Genomic DNA, 16838 nt, shown 5'->3' with positions numbered 1-16838 from the left:
GTATATGTGAATACGATGTGGAACAAGGAGGTGTGTGTTGGTGTGTGTGTTAGTGTGTGTGTGTAATTTAGCGTGGTAAATGTTGTTTGTTATTATATCGTGTGCGATGATAATGGATAAGGATCACAGTAGATATATATATATACTATATACTATATACCACTTACTATATACTACTTACTATATACTACTATGTGTGTCTATGTGTGTCTATGTGTGTGGCTTAGTAGTTTTATAGTGATATTATTGTGTAATCTATGTTGTATGTTGTATGTGTTATAGTTTTGTATACTTGCTGTCTTATTTTCTTTAGTGTCTCACTATTATTATTATTATTAGTATTATCAACACCTTTTTTTATTTATTTATATTTGTATCTTCTTACCCATCCCCTATTTTTGTTGATTTAATAGATATGTCATATGAAGTAAAAAGCTATTTACACATACATATATGTATATGTATATGTATATATATATATGTATGTGTATGTGTGTATGTGTGTATGTGTATGTATAAAGAGAGAGGGTATCTATTATAATCTAGTCTAATATATACATCATGCATGTAATTAATCAATTTTCTATTTTGAACTGCCCAATTAGGAAACACATGCGAATATTTTTGTTTCTAATTTCGCTTTTTCCGTTTCTACTCCAAAAAAGTATATGACACTATTCAGAAAACATAGGATTTACATTTATCCACTCTTTGGAGATACCATTTTGAGCTTACTATTTCTATAAAACTATAATCGACTTCTGTTTCTCACTTGCTCTTTGCTTGTCTCAAACTACTACCCCATTCTTCTGTGTTCTTTTTTGTCTTTGTCTTCTTTTTTGCTTGAAACTCTTGCCAATATATATATATATGTTGATATATACTTTCGCCTGCCTTCTTCCCCCCTATAGATCAAAGTATATGTAGCACACAAGACACAAATATGGAATTACAAGTATTCTACACCCGAACTCTACATTCCACCACCACTACTTCTGTCTTTACTAAACTAGACTATTTTCCCCACCCACTCTCTCGAAAAGAACAACGCTAATCACACTTAGGGAACTTAAACAACAATAACAACAACAACAACAACAACAAAAGAAAAAAATTTAAAGTTTTTAAATAAACAAAGAACAATATAAAAATACAAGTTAGGGTAAAAAAGTGGGGCTTTTAAAGTGAAATGTGGCGGATGAGGGGGGAAGGGGAGGGGGGAGGGGGAGGGGAAAAAGAGGATGGAAGAAGTGAAACAAACAACAACCCAAAATACACGAATGATTGGAAATTTCGGGTTTTAGTTTCAAACTTCCATTCTGGAAGACAATAATAATAATAATAATAATAATAATAATGATAATTTGTTAAAGAAGATGTAAAGAGGGATTTGTAGTGATGCGTTGGGTTTATCTTGAAGGTTTACGTCCGAAAAAGTTTTGCACAGGAGCCATTCCCACTACCGTCTGTCAAACACAGAGTGTACCAACTCAAGACGCAAACTACGAGAAGATTAGCCACAGTGTTTGACCTTGACTTTTTGTCCTTTGATAAAATCCGCACTTCTTTAAAGTATGTTATCAATATTTGCAGTCTATACATCTTCCACTAGAAGCAACCCATTGGGGTAAATTAAATCAATGTTTTGAATCTCTTCATCTCTTTTCAACGACAAGTCTATTCGAGGAGGTAGTGGCGACGCTAGCTTAAACTTGTACTCCATATGGAATTGTTCAAACTTGTTTGTTGCTTCCAGCTCACCTAAATTGGAAGTCAGATCAGACAAGTTTTCTCTAACAAGTTCAACAAATGTGAATATATCTTCAACTTTGAAATGTTTTGGGAAATAAGCAGTTAGTCTTGATGAGTCGGGGAATTTCAACACAACCCTTGCATAATTTTTCGTCTCTTCTTTTGGGGGTGGGTGAGTCACATTTTTGTACAACGGTGCCTTGTATTTCAAATATTCCATTGCCAATTGCTTCTTTTTCTTTTCATTCTTTTTCATCATATCTTGTTGCATCGATGCCATATAATTATATTCTTGTTGTTTGCGCAAAACTTCAGTCATGTATTTATCCTGCAATTCTAGTCGTATCAATTTCAACTCAGGTTCATATTTGGCAATCTTCTTCACAAACTTGTCGCGTATGACTGAATTGGCATCTTCCAACGGATTGATTTTTCCACCTTGAAGTTTGGCAATTAGTGAAATCTTGGCTGGCTCCTTTCTTGGTCCCTCTGGGGTCATTTTCGTAATTCTGGTTAGACACAATACCCCCAAAAAGGGGAATTTTGTTACGTTCAAACTGTTTGCTAGTTGATACGCTTCAGGGTTCTTCAAATCACCGCCCCATATAATGATATCTTGGTCGAATAGCCGTATAAACTCCCGATTCATTATAATGTCATTGAAAATGAATGATGCGCTTTCATTTTGAGGGTTGGTCAAGTACACGAAAAGTATCTTCCCTCGTTGTGTGGCCATGTACAATGCCTGTGTATAGCTTCCTTGGAAAAATGGTGGTAGTTGATTCAAGTTTTGAGTAATCAGTGGTTGAATATTGTCCTCCAAATCTCTAACAAACTTGTTTACTTTGTCGATAGGATCAATCGTTTCATTAGGCAATGGTGATGTGTTCAAGTCTTTGAAATAGACAAAGTTGATCATGGTGGAAAGTAATCGAAATATTAGCAAAAGTAAAATGATCAATGGTTTAGCAATGATAACACTGATGAACGTTGACACTTTTTTCATTGATTCACGAAAAGTGGCTCCTGGCGTAGTAGGTGTCTGGTCTTGCTCGTATGCGCCAGGCATCGCATTGCTGACACTTGAAGGGTCGTTTGAGTTTGTTCTCTGGTACCCTTGCAGTCTAAATGTAGATTGGAACCAGTTGCCGAGTGCCATAATGAATATACAATGAAGTCTCTTTTCTTTCAAATTGACAGAACGCACTCTCTTGTGTAGGACAATCCTTGGTTGGAACTCTGAAGTAAGATGTGTGTTTGTTAAATGTGGTGAAATTGTGCTCCACTACAGCACTTTGTATACAGTGTATTCTCTCTCGCACTTTAATTTTCTACTCAATCATTTATACAGCTCCTCATTGATAGGCACACTTTGTTGTTTCTTATGGCACTCCCCATTAGCTGTCACAAGGGCAGACCAACCGAGCCCCCACATCGTTAAACTACAGAGTTCGCAATCTCATTTAGAGGGTAGAGGACACAACGGTAGTCTATAGCTTACCGATTATGTGATGAACATCTACACACGATTTAATTACTGCTACATCCATGTACATCCATGTTTATGAAGAGGCAAAACGTGCTATGGATGCCATTGACTATGGTGCTCGCCAGTTGCACCAGTAATCTGGCAAAGATATTACTGATACAGCTGGAGTCAATGGAGAATCATTGCAAGGTTATAATCCTAAGTCAGACTTTTCTTCAACGATAAAATGGTTCAGCCTGCTAGCTATTCAACACTTTTATCACATCCTAATCCCAGCGTTAACTTTCGGGTCCAATTTAATTTGATTATTGCACTTCACAGTTCTCATTAATCTGTCTCTTAGCATTCAATGGCTCCACTGCTCTTCCATCGGAATGGAAATGCCGTAAGGTGTGGTCTGAGATAAAGAGTGAAATACCTCCATTTGGGTTTGCTTTTCATGCCGCATGTTTTGACAGTGATTGCAGCAAGACCAAAATGTGCAGAGCACTCCTGGAATAGACTGGGTCAGTCAAGTTGGTCCCCAAAAGCACGCCACCACATCGCGATGCAGGTTAAAGCTTTGTATACGGTTTATCCAACAGTTCGTTAGCTTCTCTCACCACCAGTGTAGAATCATCCAATTAGCTCCTTTGCAATGTGGAAGTCCAATACGTTGTCTCCACGCACATGCCCACAAACAAACTCTTGCAGGCGTATCAGCTTCCACCGTTTAAATCCAAAGTGCCTATCAATTCCATTAGTTCCATCTCCTCTTCCCATGCTCTAGCCTCCGCTTCCTCCAATTCCAAACTGCTCCTCTTATTTTCATTCATTATTTCCCATTCGTCATCGATTAATCGATTTATGTCTTCATTATCCATGAACTCACGTGCTTGTTCATCGTACTCTCGTTCCACATCCTCTTTGTATTGCTTGTCGGTGACCTTTTCCCGTTGCAACAGTAGCTTTTCATACCGGTGTTGACTCCTTACTTGGCGTATCTTGTTGTGTTTGTTTCTGGAGTTTATGACAGAGCCCCTTTGCGATAGCTCCTTATCGGTGATATGATGAAACTTTAGACTCTGGGTTTTATGGCGTGTTGGTGATGACGTTGGTGATGATGAAAGTGGGTTGAGTCTGGCTTTATTTCGACTCTTTTGTGTTTCACCCACTTGTTCAATAATACTGGACAAAGGTGATGAGAAGAGTTCCATCAGAGTATTTGTATCGTCGTCATTGTTCGGGTTCATTGTAACACCCTGTACTTCGTGATCAGATAAGGTGTGGCTGGGCAATTGCTTCTTAATGTGTAGGATTTTCATTGCGCGTCGCGTTAAAAAAGATTCACGAAAGATTTTCAGAACAGCTTTATAATACATGGAAGTAAGCTTTGAGATAAATGGGAAAGCTTTCAATGAGTATTCCGAGCAAGATGACAAGTTGAATGAGACAATTGCTGCTGATGTGATACTGAACTTCATGCAAGGTGCATTCGAACTTCCGAGATGTGATGCAACCATCTTGCAAAGCAAAAGTTTACCAAAATCTTTATTGAAAACGGCTGTTGACATTATTGATGAAACGATAGGTGAGCTCTATGCTGAACATAATGGCAGTAATTGGAAAAGAGAAAAGATCAAAGAGCTAAGCGAACCCGGATTGACATATGTTTTTTTAACACACTTGAAATCAAGCAAGACAGTGGCATTCATATGTTTCAAGTTATGTCTCGATACTGAAAATGAATTAGTACTTTATTTGTACGAAATACATGTGACTAGAGGATTTCAGGGCCAGGGAATCGGACAATACTTGATAAACCAATTCCACAAACTCTTCACCGACTTGGTACATTCATCTAATAGACTTTACAACCAGCTATCAGGGACAGCATTGACAGTATTCTCAGACAACAGGAGAGCATTGTCTTGGTATGAGACTATGGGGTACCAGTTAACAGAAGATTCTCCAGTTGACAAAGTATTGAGAAGCGGAAAAGTGATTAAACCAGATTATTATCTACTAAAACGTAGAACAGCTTCCTAAATGTAATCTCGTCTGTGCTTCTGTGCCAATATGACTTGGAACAAGTTGTTGATCCAAGTCGAAGAGTTGAATTAGTCCAAGTGTATATACTAACAATCGTCTAACTCGTCAAATTTTCTGTACTCTCCGGTTGCATTTGACATCCTTAACCACTCACAGAGCGTGCTAGACATCTCCTTTCCCTCCTTTCACAAAAGTGTCCTTTCTAATTTACTCTCATGCCATGCACAATCTTTGTGTAATATGCAAAGTTAACTCCTCTAAGGAATGTGCTTTCTGATTACGCTCCTCTTCTATAAAAATGTACTCTCTCAATCGACGTAAATCTCATATACTCTATTACAAGGGGCGCTTGCTTCGTGTGGTCTCTTTTCTTTCACGATTTTTCAATTGTGTGGGTCGAGCTGGTTCTCGAGAGGAAATGCAGTCGCGGAAAGTTGTACTCACCTCGTCGGGCCGATAAGATGCAATCTTTCGTTCAACGCGGCTTTTCCCAAGCGGTAGCGGAGGATCTGTTTTTGGGAAAATCGAGGGAAATTCTTAGCACAATTGGAGTAAAATAATAAATCACACACAAAAAGCAAAGAGCTGAACAGAAAAAAGTAGGAAAAAGATAACGAAATAGGAGACTTGAGCGGGATTTACATCCCGAAGTAGTATATAAAAATTCACCGAGTATTTTTCTTTTTCACCTACCAAGAAATCGGAGTTCAAAAGCATTGTTTTGCATTGCTTCGTAGTACATCAACACAAATACAGATTTATATATATATATATATTTATATCAGATCATAAACCTCCAGCCCGCTGAGTTATATTATTCTTTTTGACACGTCCCCTCGTTCCAGAAAACTGCTATTTATTTATAAACCTCAATTCTACAATTATTGAAAATTTAGAGAGGATACACTTAAACAAACAAGTCAACGAATTGAATGGACGCATCACCAATTGACGAGTTATCATCAAACAAGTTTAGCATTCCAATATTGGATTGTGATGTCGCATTGGACTCACCTTCATTTTGGTTACCAGTAGTGACCATAATCACCGTCTTGTATATACTCATTACTAAGAAATTCTCCACCAAATCCAAATTCCAAAACAATGATGATAACATTATCACCACCACCAGTGGTTCATCAATTTCTCGCGGCAAATCGAAATTTTATGACTCATTTGACCCAAACTACAAAATCCACCCCGTTGAACCAACATTCAAATGGGATTCAGTCGATGCATTGAAATCGTACCCTTTTAAAAATGCCGCTTATAAATTAACAATGTCAATTGCATCATTACAGCCACAGGATTGGTTACTAATTGAACCAACTTATTTGAATCGATTAGAAAATAAATGGAAGATTTTAAACAATTGTCACCCGGATTACCCCAAAGATAAAGACACTAGAAAATCGACATTGTTTATGACTGATGAAGCATACGATGCTGTTGTTGAATTCTACGAAATGGTTGTCAACTACATGTGTAATAAGTACCCAATGTATTTTCAACGTGATGAGCCACTGGGGAACTTTAACAATTTAATCACGAATAGGTCGTATCCTCTAAAAGGTTCAGGCATTAGTGGTATTCAATTACAAGAATACCTTGCTGAGAATATCGAAGAAGATTTTATTATTTTACAACTCGATCCAAAACAAGCTCAACTCAATCCCGAAGACCCCACCCTGAATGAGTACTTTTTCAAAGCGGGTATTTTTGCATTTGCAGCCGGGTTCAACCCCTTGGATCGGTTTAATAAACCATTGACGTTTATTCACGAACGTATACCAGGCTACACGACAAAATTGCGTCCATCAATGAATAAATTTTTCAATCGAATTCAACCGCATCAATTTGTAACTAGGTCCAATTGGTCACTACAAACACATCACAGGTTTTACGTTGATGATAGCAACAAGGGCCACAATTTGCCAGCTGATTATATTCAACAACCATTGGCGTTTGAGGAGTTGGATTTTGAAAATCAAGTTCATTATCGTAGTGAACGCCAAGTATTGACGAAATTGCCCCAATCAAAGGCAATTGTATTCACCATTAGAACTTATTTGTTACCGTTGGCTAAAGTGAAGTCGGATGGAGTTGAAGTTAGAGAACGTTTGATTGGTGCTATAAAGGGTTTACCTGAAGATATTTCAAGATACAAAAGAGCTGAAGAGTGGGGGCCACCAATTATAAAGTATTTAGAAGCGAAAGATTAAACAAAAGGGCTGTTTACGTATATATCGTTATAGTCATATTTAAAAGTAGATTCATCAACCAAATCCAATGTCCCCAATAATCAATACTTTACTATTTCTTCCTTAACATCTTGCCAAATTTCAATATTCTTTTTCGCCCATCCAATCAATACTTGATTATAATATAGTAAAATCTCATAAATCATTTTCAATTGATGAATTTGAAACTGCTTCAAATTCTTGTCAACTTCATCATATATAAATGACAAATCAGCAAGCATGATATCCTGACACTTTTCCAACACCGATATCTTGTCAGTCAATTCGTGAATCTTTGTACGTCTAGTTTGTTGAGGGTTTTGGTCAATTATTTCACTCACATATCGACTTAATTTCTTAAATTTAAAACTTGGTAGTTTGAATAATCCACTGGATATAGCAGCATCAGCAGCTGAATTACTTGCATTGTTCGACTCTTGAGTTAATGAAGTTCCATTAGGGGCGGATTTGTGAGTTTTAGAATTGGCTGTTGCATCATTTTTTAAATCAAACTTTGACTCAACATTATTGTTGTTACTATGTTGATGTCTAATCGAATGTTCAACCATGCCTGCCTCCAGTTCAATCTTCAACAATTGATTCAACTCTTTCCTCTTGTGCTTGATATCATCATCCAACATTTGCTTTTGCGTTAGCTTGCGAGTCTGATATTTGGTCACATAGTGTAATATTTGTGTATATTGTACTGCCTCTCCCAATGGTTCCGAAAATTGTGTTTCTAATTCACCAACCAATGAGTTTATTGCAATGTACGAACGATCAAAACATTGGCCAATCCTATCAAACATAAAGTTCAACTCATCATCATTGTCATTAGACTTGTAAGCACCAACTTTAGAATCACCTACAGGGGTAGTAACTGTTGCAGAAGTACCGCCGGCGCCGGCGCCGACGCCGCCACCATAACCACTGCCACTGCCACTGCCACTACCACTACCACTACCACTACCACTACCACCACCACTACCATTACCGCCACCTCCTGCGCCATCGCCACTTTGTCGTCTCTCCGTTTCTTCTTCTTCACTTTGCAGCAGCATCAGCAGAAACGTTTCCGAAAACATCAAGGAAAACGAATTAAACATACTACCCAATTCGGCATAATCATTTGAAAGACCCATAAAGTTTGTGGTAATTCTCTTGTTCACTTCATCCAATCCAGAAGTGTCAACAATATATTCACTTTGTTTCTTCTTTTGTAAAGCTTCAGTGGTGGAAGATGCCGTATCTAGTGTTGGGTTTATTCCAGTTGCTTCTGCAGCAATAGCGTTAGCACTATTACTAATACTGTTGCCAATCAATTTGTTTGTCTTTTTGGTTATTCGCTTACCGTTATCCTTGAAAAAGCTCATTGTACTTTTACTTGATGATGGATTTGGTAGATTGGCATAAATTGCATCAGTTTTCAACCCATTTTCTGGGTTCAGTAAATATATTGATTTTGGTAATTGACTATGGATCAAGGCGATTTCATCTGACCAATTGGCATTGGGATCAAGAAACTTGTGGAAAAATTCAAGTTGTCGAATTTGTTTTATTTCAAGACAATTATTGAGGAAATTGGAAAGTAATCGTTTGCGATGTTCAATCAATTTGTTCTTGGCCAAGTGGGTGGAGTTGATGTATGCATATGATGATGAAGGACTTGTTAAGTTATTTGTTGTTGATACAGTGGTGTGGTTATTGTTGACATTTACCTTGGTAGGAGTGGCACTCGAAGGAGCACTTGAAACTACACCACCATTACCCATTGATCTTTCTTGCGTAGTGGATCCAGTTATCCCATTATTTGATCCAAATCCTATACTTCCCTGTCCAACAAATCCATTAAATAATGAAAAATCAAAATAGTTTTTGGGAGGTATGGGTGGTATAATAACCAAGGGGAAAATTTTTGTCAAAACATCACGTAAGCTTTCAAAATCACTGTATCTCCTTCTTGTTAAAACTTCATCGTTACGATTATCCACGTTTACAAGTTTGATGGTGTAGACAATGTATTTTTTCAGGGAATTGGTCATACCTTCATTTGAATTGCCGGCTTCAGTGATTTGTATCTTTACACTAACCTTGGGTTTGAGCAATTTAGTGACTCTGCTTTCAAAATTCATATTGACAGTATTGAATGATTCAGAGTTATTGTTTAATCTATCCAGTTTGGATGATTTGTATAGTAGCATTGACTCATCCACGTCGTCCAGAGGACTGGCCCCTTCGTTCTGTGTTTGTTCCTTGTGGCTATTGTTCAAATGCAAGTGACTAAAGCTGCTTAGTCCTTGATGATGCAGAAATGGATTGTTGTCTTCGTCTCCTTCAAATGATGTTTGTGATTGATTCGTTTGATCGTGTGACAAATTGCTGTCTTCGACATTGGTAGTTTCAGGCTTAGCATTGTCTGGTGAAGATGCTGTTGGTTGATCGTGTGATTGTGATGGTTTTGGGGACTGTGACATGATTGTCTAGATACCCCTTCGTTATCAGTTTTAAACACGCACCCACAAACAAACAAACAAATAAATAAACAATTAAACTCCACGCAATCAGGAAAAAAAAAAAAAAAGGGGGGGGATGTTGACAAAAATACGTGTATGTGTGTATAACCTGGTACCCCCTTTGCTAGCGAAGGAATGACACACATAAAAATTAAAAAAGGGAGAAAACAAAAAAAAGTATAAAAATACTTCTCTTTATGTGCAGGAAATTCTTAACTGATAAGCAATCAATGGGACGGACTTATACACCCGAACACGTGATTGTATATACACACCAGTGATCTTTTGTGGGGGGGTGGGAGGTAACATTGATGTAGCTGAGAACACCACTTTGGAACATAGAAGAATAAGATAAGATTGTACAAATCAAAGTACGAGTTTGCTGAGAAGAAAACAATCTCAACCTCCTTTAGACCAAAGAGAAGAAAAAAAAATAAAAAAAATAAAAAAAAACAATTTCGTAGAAACTATTCCTCCGTTGATGAAAAAAGTCGAATATACACCTCGGCTAAAATTATACAAGGAATGGTGTTGGTGTTGGTGTTGGTGTTGCCGATGAGATGAAAAAGGGCGGCTTGTAATATTGCAAATGCAACAAAACCAAGTAGTAAGTTGAGTTTGTTCTATATTTAGAAACTTTGTCTCATTTATTAAAGCCTTGTTATATTTGGATGTGTATGATGTTTTGCATAATGCATGGATATATATATATTTCTGTAGGTGGGTATGGTAGTGAAAGGGAGTTAAAGAACAAGTTTAGGAGTTAAAAAAAAAAAAAAAAAAAAAAAGGAGTAGAAGGGTGTGCAGGGGGTGTGGGAATGTATGGGAGTGTATTTGTTCTTCATCATGTGATAACCTTTTTGTTGAAGGAGTGAAAGATACGAGTGATTGAATGAGGATATTCTTTTGATGATGTCTAAAGTGACAGAGTTATGTCAAAATGTAAAGCATGTGGGTGTTTTTTGTGTAATCAATCTTAATCTATTGGGTATCTTTCTGATGCTTAAGTATAGAGGATACACTTCGTGGGGGGGGAGGGGGCGTGAAGTTTATCTATCTATAATATACACCAATGTGTGTGTGTAACCTAGAGATAGAGTAAATGTAAAGTTGGTCTGGTAGTCATAATGTGACAATAGATTTGTGTTTTATTTGAATCTAGAACATCTAAAGTGTGTTTGTGTGTTTGTACTTTTGTTAGTTTTTGTGTAATCAAACGACGTCATTTTTATGGTTTTTGATGAATTACTTTTGTATTTCTTCTATTGTTTACACACACACACCCCTCCCCCTCCCCCCATACATACATACATACATACATACATACATACATACATACATTAGATATTATGTAAAAGCTTATTTAACTTGGGACAAACCAAAAAGGCTAAAAGTTTATACAAGGGAGAGAGTAAAGTAAAGAGAGGGGAAGAATACATAGCATCATACTAGTCATTAACAACACACAACAATTACCGGGTAATTCAGAATCAGGATGAGGGGGGGGGAATGCACGTATATATACAATAAAGCTGGTGACGTAAGTGCATATATATATATATATATATATATATATATATTTATTTACATGATATATAGATTGAGTGTATACAATTTTTATCGTACGTGTCCATATTTGTTTCCTTTTTTTTTTTTTCAATTGTATTAGAATTGTACTATTTGAATTTTGTTCTAGACTTACAGAAAGAAACAACAACAAAAAAAAAACTAGATCTAAGTAATTTCTTATTATTATTAAAATAATTTTAGACACAGCATCGTATAGTAATTTTTATTGTAAACTAATTATAAAAATTACAACTTGGTTATTGGTTATTGGTTATTGGGTATTGGTTATTTGCCATTGGCCATTGGCTATTGGTGTTAACATAACTTAACTTGTTACTGACTACTTTGTATCTATAGCAGCATGTGACATTTGGTTGAAATTTCTAAGGAGAGTGTGTTGTACGTGTAAAAGGGTGTCAACCATCAATTATGTCATGCATTTTGTTTTTCTTTTTTCTTTTTTCTTTTTTCTTTTTTCTTTTTTTTCTAAAACAAACAAACGACAGTTTTGTTGTTGTGTATTAAGTAGTGACAACAGTACTGTACACAATATATGATACATAATATATATATATAATACATAATATGTAACACACACACACAACACACACACACAACACACACACACAACACACACATTGACATTGACATACTATAAACTGTTTTTTATTTTATTTTATTTTATTTTGTTATTCTTTCAGGAAGCAAAAACATACTTTTTATCTGCCATTTTGCCAATTTGCCAATTTGCCAATCTATTTCTTTCATCATCATCATCATCATCAAAAGCACTTTGCCAACACACATTACAACGTAACTATTCCAAGATGGCAACAACAGCTCCAGCAGTATCTAGTCCGAATGGATTAGACCACACTACATCACATACAAGTAACACTGGAAATTGCAACAGTGGATCGACTGGTTGTGGAATAACGTCTCAATCACCTTCGGCACTTGCTTCAACAACATCAACATCAGCAGCACCAGCAGCACCAGCAGCACCAGCAGCACCAGCAGCACCAGCATCATCATCATCATCATCATCATCAACAACACCAACACCAACAACACCAAACACCAAATATCATCAACAGCAACAGCAACTGCAACAGCAACAACCAACTCACGGTGTACAACAACAGCTACTGCAACTGCAACTGCAACAACCACCACTTCACCTAGAATCTACACCAAGATCTTCTCATTCGAATACTCCCCCATCTTTACCATCAATACCTTCTGCATCACAGTCACAGCAACAACCACAACTGAACAATTCTAACCCAAACACGCCACGCCATTTGCATATACACCCACACCAATCTCAATCACTTCCGTTACATTACAACCAATACACTCCTAATAATAATAATAATAACAACAACAACAACAACAACAATAGCAGTTCCAAAATTGGCAATTTTTTACTGCCAAATAGTCCACACCATTCATTTTCCAGAAATGGATTCAACAGTACATCAAACACCACCACCACCACCAGTACAAGCACCATTTCAACTCCTAGATCAGGCTCACTACTGGGCCCATCTACTCCTTCATTCAAATTGAATTCACCTTCGCCAACTACATCCACGTTTGCCACTAGTTTCCCGTCGACAATATCTCAACAATCAGCTGCAAGTTTACATCCTCAAGATTACGATTTTATCTTTGATGTACGTCCATTTAATTTGTATTCAAAGAGCAGAATAGCCAAGTCCACTAATCTATGTCTACCTACAACATTATTAAAACGTAATTCAATGAGCTTGGCTGACTTGATCAATATGGTTGATTTATCTAACGAATTAAAGAATACTTTTATAACTCATTTACAAAAGGAGAACCCCGATGAGTTCAAGCTTTCTATTTTGGTTTATGATCAATGTTCATCAAATGAGGCAATCACTTTCCCCTTGTATCAAACGATTTCCAAATTTGAAAAATATCATGATAGATTCAACATTTATTATCTCAATGGGGGATTTTCAGGTGCATTGATTCAAAATAATGGAGTTATTGAAACTTGTCCACTCAATGGCAGCAGTAGCAATGGTGGTGGTACTAATGATTCCAATTTTAATGGGCATCGTAAAACTAAAAGTTTATCAGGATTCACTTTGCCATCAGCCACTAATTTCAAGACAAAATTTGTACAATCTATAAAAAAAAATAATGATTACGATGTAAAGAAAGGTGGTGATTCCAACAAGGAGTTTTTCAGTGATTTGCCCAATAACGGGAATGGATCAACTGTGGAACCACCGGCAAACACTGCCACTGCGACTGCGACTGATCCTTCATACAAGTATAAATTAAGAGATATTCCTTCTGACTTGACACTTCCCAAATGGTTACAATTTATGAATCAAGACTCAAATGACGCAAAATTGCAATATATGATTACCAAATTCAACAAGATTGAAGAAATTGAAAAGAGTCGATTGAATAAAATGGCTTCAAATTTTAAATCACCATACACTGCCAATATTCAGGGCCAAGATAAGATTTTCTCACCCTGTTGTCCTGATTGTTCAACCATTGATTTCCAATTACCTCAGGGTATTGAGTTTGGGTACAAGAATAGATTTAACAATGTATGGCCATATGAACATTCACGAGTCAAATTGGGACAAGCTAAGAAGGAGACAGCGGAGAGAAAAGGTGAGAAGAAGGAGAAGGAGGAGGAGGAGAAAGAGGTTATGAAGACAGAGAAGGAGCAAGGAAGACCAGATGATGTGGATGCACAAGCAAATATTCACAGTTATGTTCAATCCCTTCACCACCACCACCATCGTCACCACCCAAGCCTTCACTACCAACAAGATGACTATTTTAATGGAAATTATATCAACACCAGCACATTAATATGCAATGATACCACATACATTGCAACTCAAAATCCATTATCATCAACAATTGATGATTTCTGGTCAACTATTCAACAAGAGGATATACAAATCATAATCAATTTAGAGACAAAACCAATTGAATATTTCAACCACCCCAAAATCAAATCAATTGAAGTTATCGATACGCCATATCCTGATTTCAAGTTGCGATTAATCAATAACCACATTTATCACTTCCATTACTTGAAATGGCCAGATTTCGGAATCCCACAGTCGTTCAAATCCATTTTGGAAATGATCCAATACAAGAATCAACTAGTTAAAGAGAGGCATTTGAATAACAACTTGTTGGTCCATTGTACTGCTGGTTGTGGAAGAACTGGGGTGTATATAACAATCGATTCATTGATTCAAGCTTGGAAAAACCTGAAACAAAGAGTCATGGATCTGGATATTGATTTGGTTTATAAATTGGTTCAACATCAACGGAGACAACGGGTGGGGATGGTGCAAAATTTAGATCAATTTATCATAATTTATGAGATCTTTATTGAATATTTAATTCATAATAAGTAAGTAGAGTTAGAGATACAAAAAAAAAAAAGAATAGATAGAGCATTATAGTTGATTTAGAGATCTATGTATATTCCGTATTGGGGGGTACGTTTCTTCTTCTTTGGTTAAGCTTTTCGATGGATATGATTTAGTTGTTGAAGAGAATCACAGAAGGAGAAGTTTGATCAATACGATTTTTGCGTCTTAGTGGGATTCCATTTCGGTTAAGGGGTATCTGAGGAGTATGTTGATGATATGATTTCGCGGGGTTGAGGTAGGGTTGGGTAAAGTGGATAGGACCCCGACTTCTGGACAAACAAAAGTAAAAAAAAATAAAAAAAAAACCTTAATTTAAGTCATGAAATATATCTATTTACTACCGATCCGAAGAACTCTTGTGTTAAACACCGTAATAAAAGTCTTGGAAGTTGGCTTTTTTTTTTGTATGAGACATGATAGCTGAACCTTGTTTTCGGTGCAGCGGGGCGGGATGGAAGGTTTCGTAGACCGAATTAGGTAAGAAATCACGGTCTCTCTAAGTATTATCTAATTATCTAACTGTTGCATTCAGTTTTTTGTAGCTCTCTCTCTCTTCCCTCGGTAATTATTGTTCAGCCGCATTCATGAAGCAAGAGCCCAAATATCTCTGGAGAGAACTATTTGTGAATGAAAAGGATCCCAAGAAACCGGTGAGTCGACACGTACAGGAGAGAGCTGTTTGCGCAATCTTTAGTAAAAGCATCTCCACTGAAATAGTTCGAACAAGCCCCTCGATTACGCGATACAGAATCAGCTTCAAGCTACAAAGTTGCAAAAGAAAAGTTTTGCGAGGCCTGCTATCTGTACAGTTTTGTGTCAGCTGGGAGCCCAGAGTCAAATTAAAATCAAAAAAAAACCTTTATCAAAACCGTTGGAATTAACGAGGACAGTTTCAAAATCAGCTGATTTTCCCTACTGTTGAGTGCCAGTAGATATAATAGCAGTTTTCGATTTTGCGACGTTTGGTTTATCACACCACAACTAGCAAGAACTGTTTATAATAAGCGTGGTGGGAAAGGGAAGAGAAAAGAAAAAAAAAAATTAAAACAAAATAAAATAAAAAAAATCTCACACTCAAGTTTATTTTCTTGATTTTGTTCAACAAACCAGATTAGCGAAGTTGTAATTGAACGATACAACATCCACCAACAGCCCAGCTTTCTTTTTCATAATTATTTTTTTTTTTCAGTCGGTCATGGAGGTTTGATATTCTTTTTGTGCTGGTTACAGTTGTTATTTGAGGGGGAATGACTACTGCAGAGATGAGCATTGCCAGTTTAATCGAACAGAAAGCAGCTCGTGATGTAACAATCTGCACTATTCTGTGGCCAACATTGATTAAGGATTTACGGAGATTTTCTTTAGTTTGTTTTGTTTTTCACAATAAAGAGAGTGTCAGTTGGCAACGGTACAAAGCTACCTGGGGGACATAACTTGATGTTTTAAAATAACCATCGCAAACAACAATGACTCCGACGATGCAAATGAAGTTGCATCAACATTTTAGCGGGATTAAAAAACAACCCACAGATAAAGCTGATGCAAAGAGAGAAAGAGAGAGAGAGAGAGAGAAAAGAGGGGGAGGGGGGGGGGGGATGAATGAAAATAAAAGGAAAATTTCTTGGAATTGCACGGCGTGGCCGAAATGGTTGCAAGCAAAGCGTTTAGATTCGCTGATTAACCCCACGTAATTTTTCAAAATAACAAGATAAACATAATGTAAAATAGTGAATCATTCGCTCAAAAAGTGGGGGGGGGGGAAATATACAGGGTGGTGTTTTGTTATTTGACATCC

General features: G+C 36.9%; 6 protein-coding genes across 6 annotated transcripts; 3 read left to right on the top strand and 3 right to left on the bottom strand. All coding sequences in view use genetic code 12, as the record gives it.

Moving 5' to 3' along the window:
- Positions 1 to 1594: 1594 nt before the first annotated feature.
- Positions 1595 to 2911, bottom strand: CPAR2_403950 (uncharacterized protein; the record flags this gene model as incomplete). The annotated part of the gene is made up of 1 exon (XM_036811303.1): positions 1595 to 2911. The coding sequence occupies one exon, from the start codon at positions 2909 to 2911 to the stop codon at positions 1595 to 1597; it is 1317 nt and encodes a 438-aa protein (XP_036667754.1).
- Positions 2912 to 3939: 1028 nt separating this feature from the next.
- On the bottom strand, positions 3940 to 4545 carry CPAR2_403940 (uncharacterized protein; the record flags this gene model as incomplete). Its single annotated transcript, XM_036811302.1, has 1 exon — positions 3940 to 4545. The coding sequence occupies one exon, from the start codon at positions 4543 to 4545 to the stop codon at positions 3940 to 3942; it is 606 nt and encodes a 201-aa protein (XP_036667753.1).
- Positions 4546 to 4600: 55 nt separating this feature from the next.
- CPAR2_403930 (GNAT family N-acetyltransferase) lies at positions 4601 to 5269 on the top strand (the record flags this gene model as incomplete). The annotated part of the gene is made up of 1 exon (XM_036811301.1): positions 4601 to 5269. One exon carries the CDS (start codon positions 4601 to 4603, stop codon positions 5267 to 5269), a length of 669 nt encoding a protein of 222 aa, XP_036667752.1.
- Positions 5270 to 6204: 935 nt separating this feature from the next.
- Positions 6205 to 7494, top strand: HRQ2 (Hrq2p; the record flags this gene model as incomplete). The annotated part of the gene is made up of 1 exon (XM_036811299.1): positions 6205 to 7494. The coding sequence occupies one exon, from the start codon at positions 6205 to 6207 to the stop codon at positions 7492 to 7494; it is 1290 nt and encodes a 429-aa protein (XP_036667751.1).
- Positions 7495 to 7574: 80 nt separating this feature from the next.
- Positions 7575 to 9986, bottom strand: CPAR2_403910 (uncharacterized protein; the record flags this gene model as incomplete). The annotated part of the gene is made up of 1 exon (XM_036811298.1): positions 7575 to 9986. One exon carries the CDS (start codon positions 9984 to 9986, stop codon positions 7575 to 7577), a length of 2412 nt encoding a protein of 803 aa, XP_036667750.1.
- A 2435-nt stretch (positions 9987 to 12421) lies between these two features.
- PTP2 (tyrosine protein phosphatase) lies at positions 12422 to 15025 on the top strand (the record flags this gene model as incomplete). Its single annotated transcript, XM_036811297.1, has 1 exon — positions 12422 to 15025. One exon carries the CDS (start codon positions 12422 to 12424, stop codon positions 15023 to 15025), a length of 2604 nt encoding a protein of 867 aa, XP_036667749.1.
- Between the last annotated feature and the right edge of the window lie 1813 nt (positions 15026 to 16838).

This window comes from Candida parapsilosis, contig 006372 (assembly GCF_000182765.1).
Source record: "Candida parapsilosis strain CDC317 annotated contig 006372".
In the NCBI taxonomy this organism is placed as follows: domain Eukaryota; kingdom Fungi; phylum Ascomycota; class Pichiomycetes; order Serinales; family Debaryomycetaceae; genus Lodderomyces; species Lodderomyces parapsilosis.
Note: the sequence above shows the minus strand (reverse complement) of the source record. Positions and strands in the feature narration are given on the sequence as shown.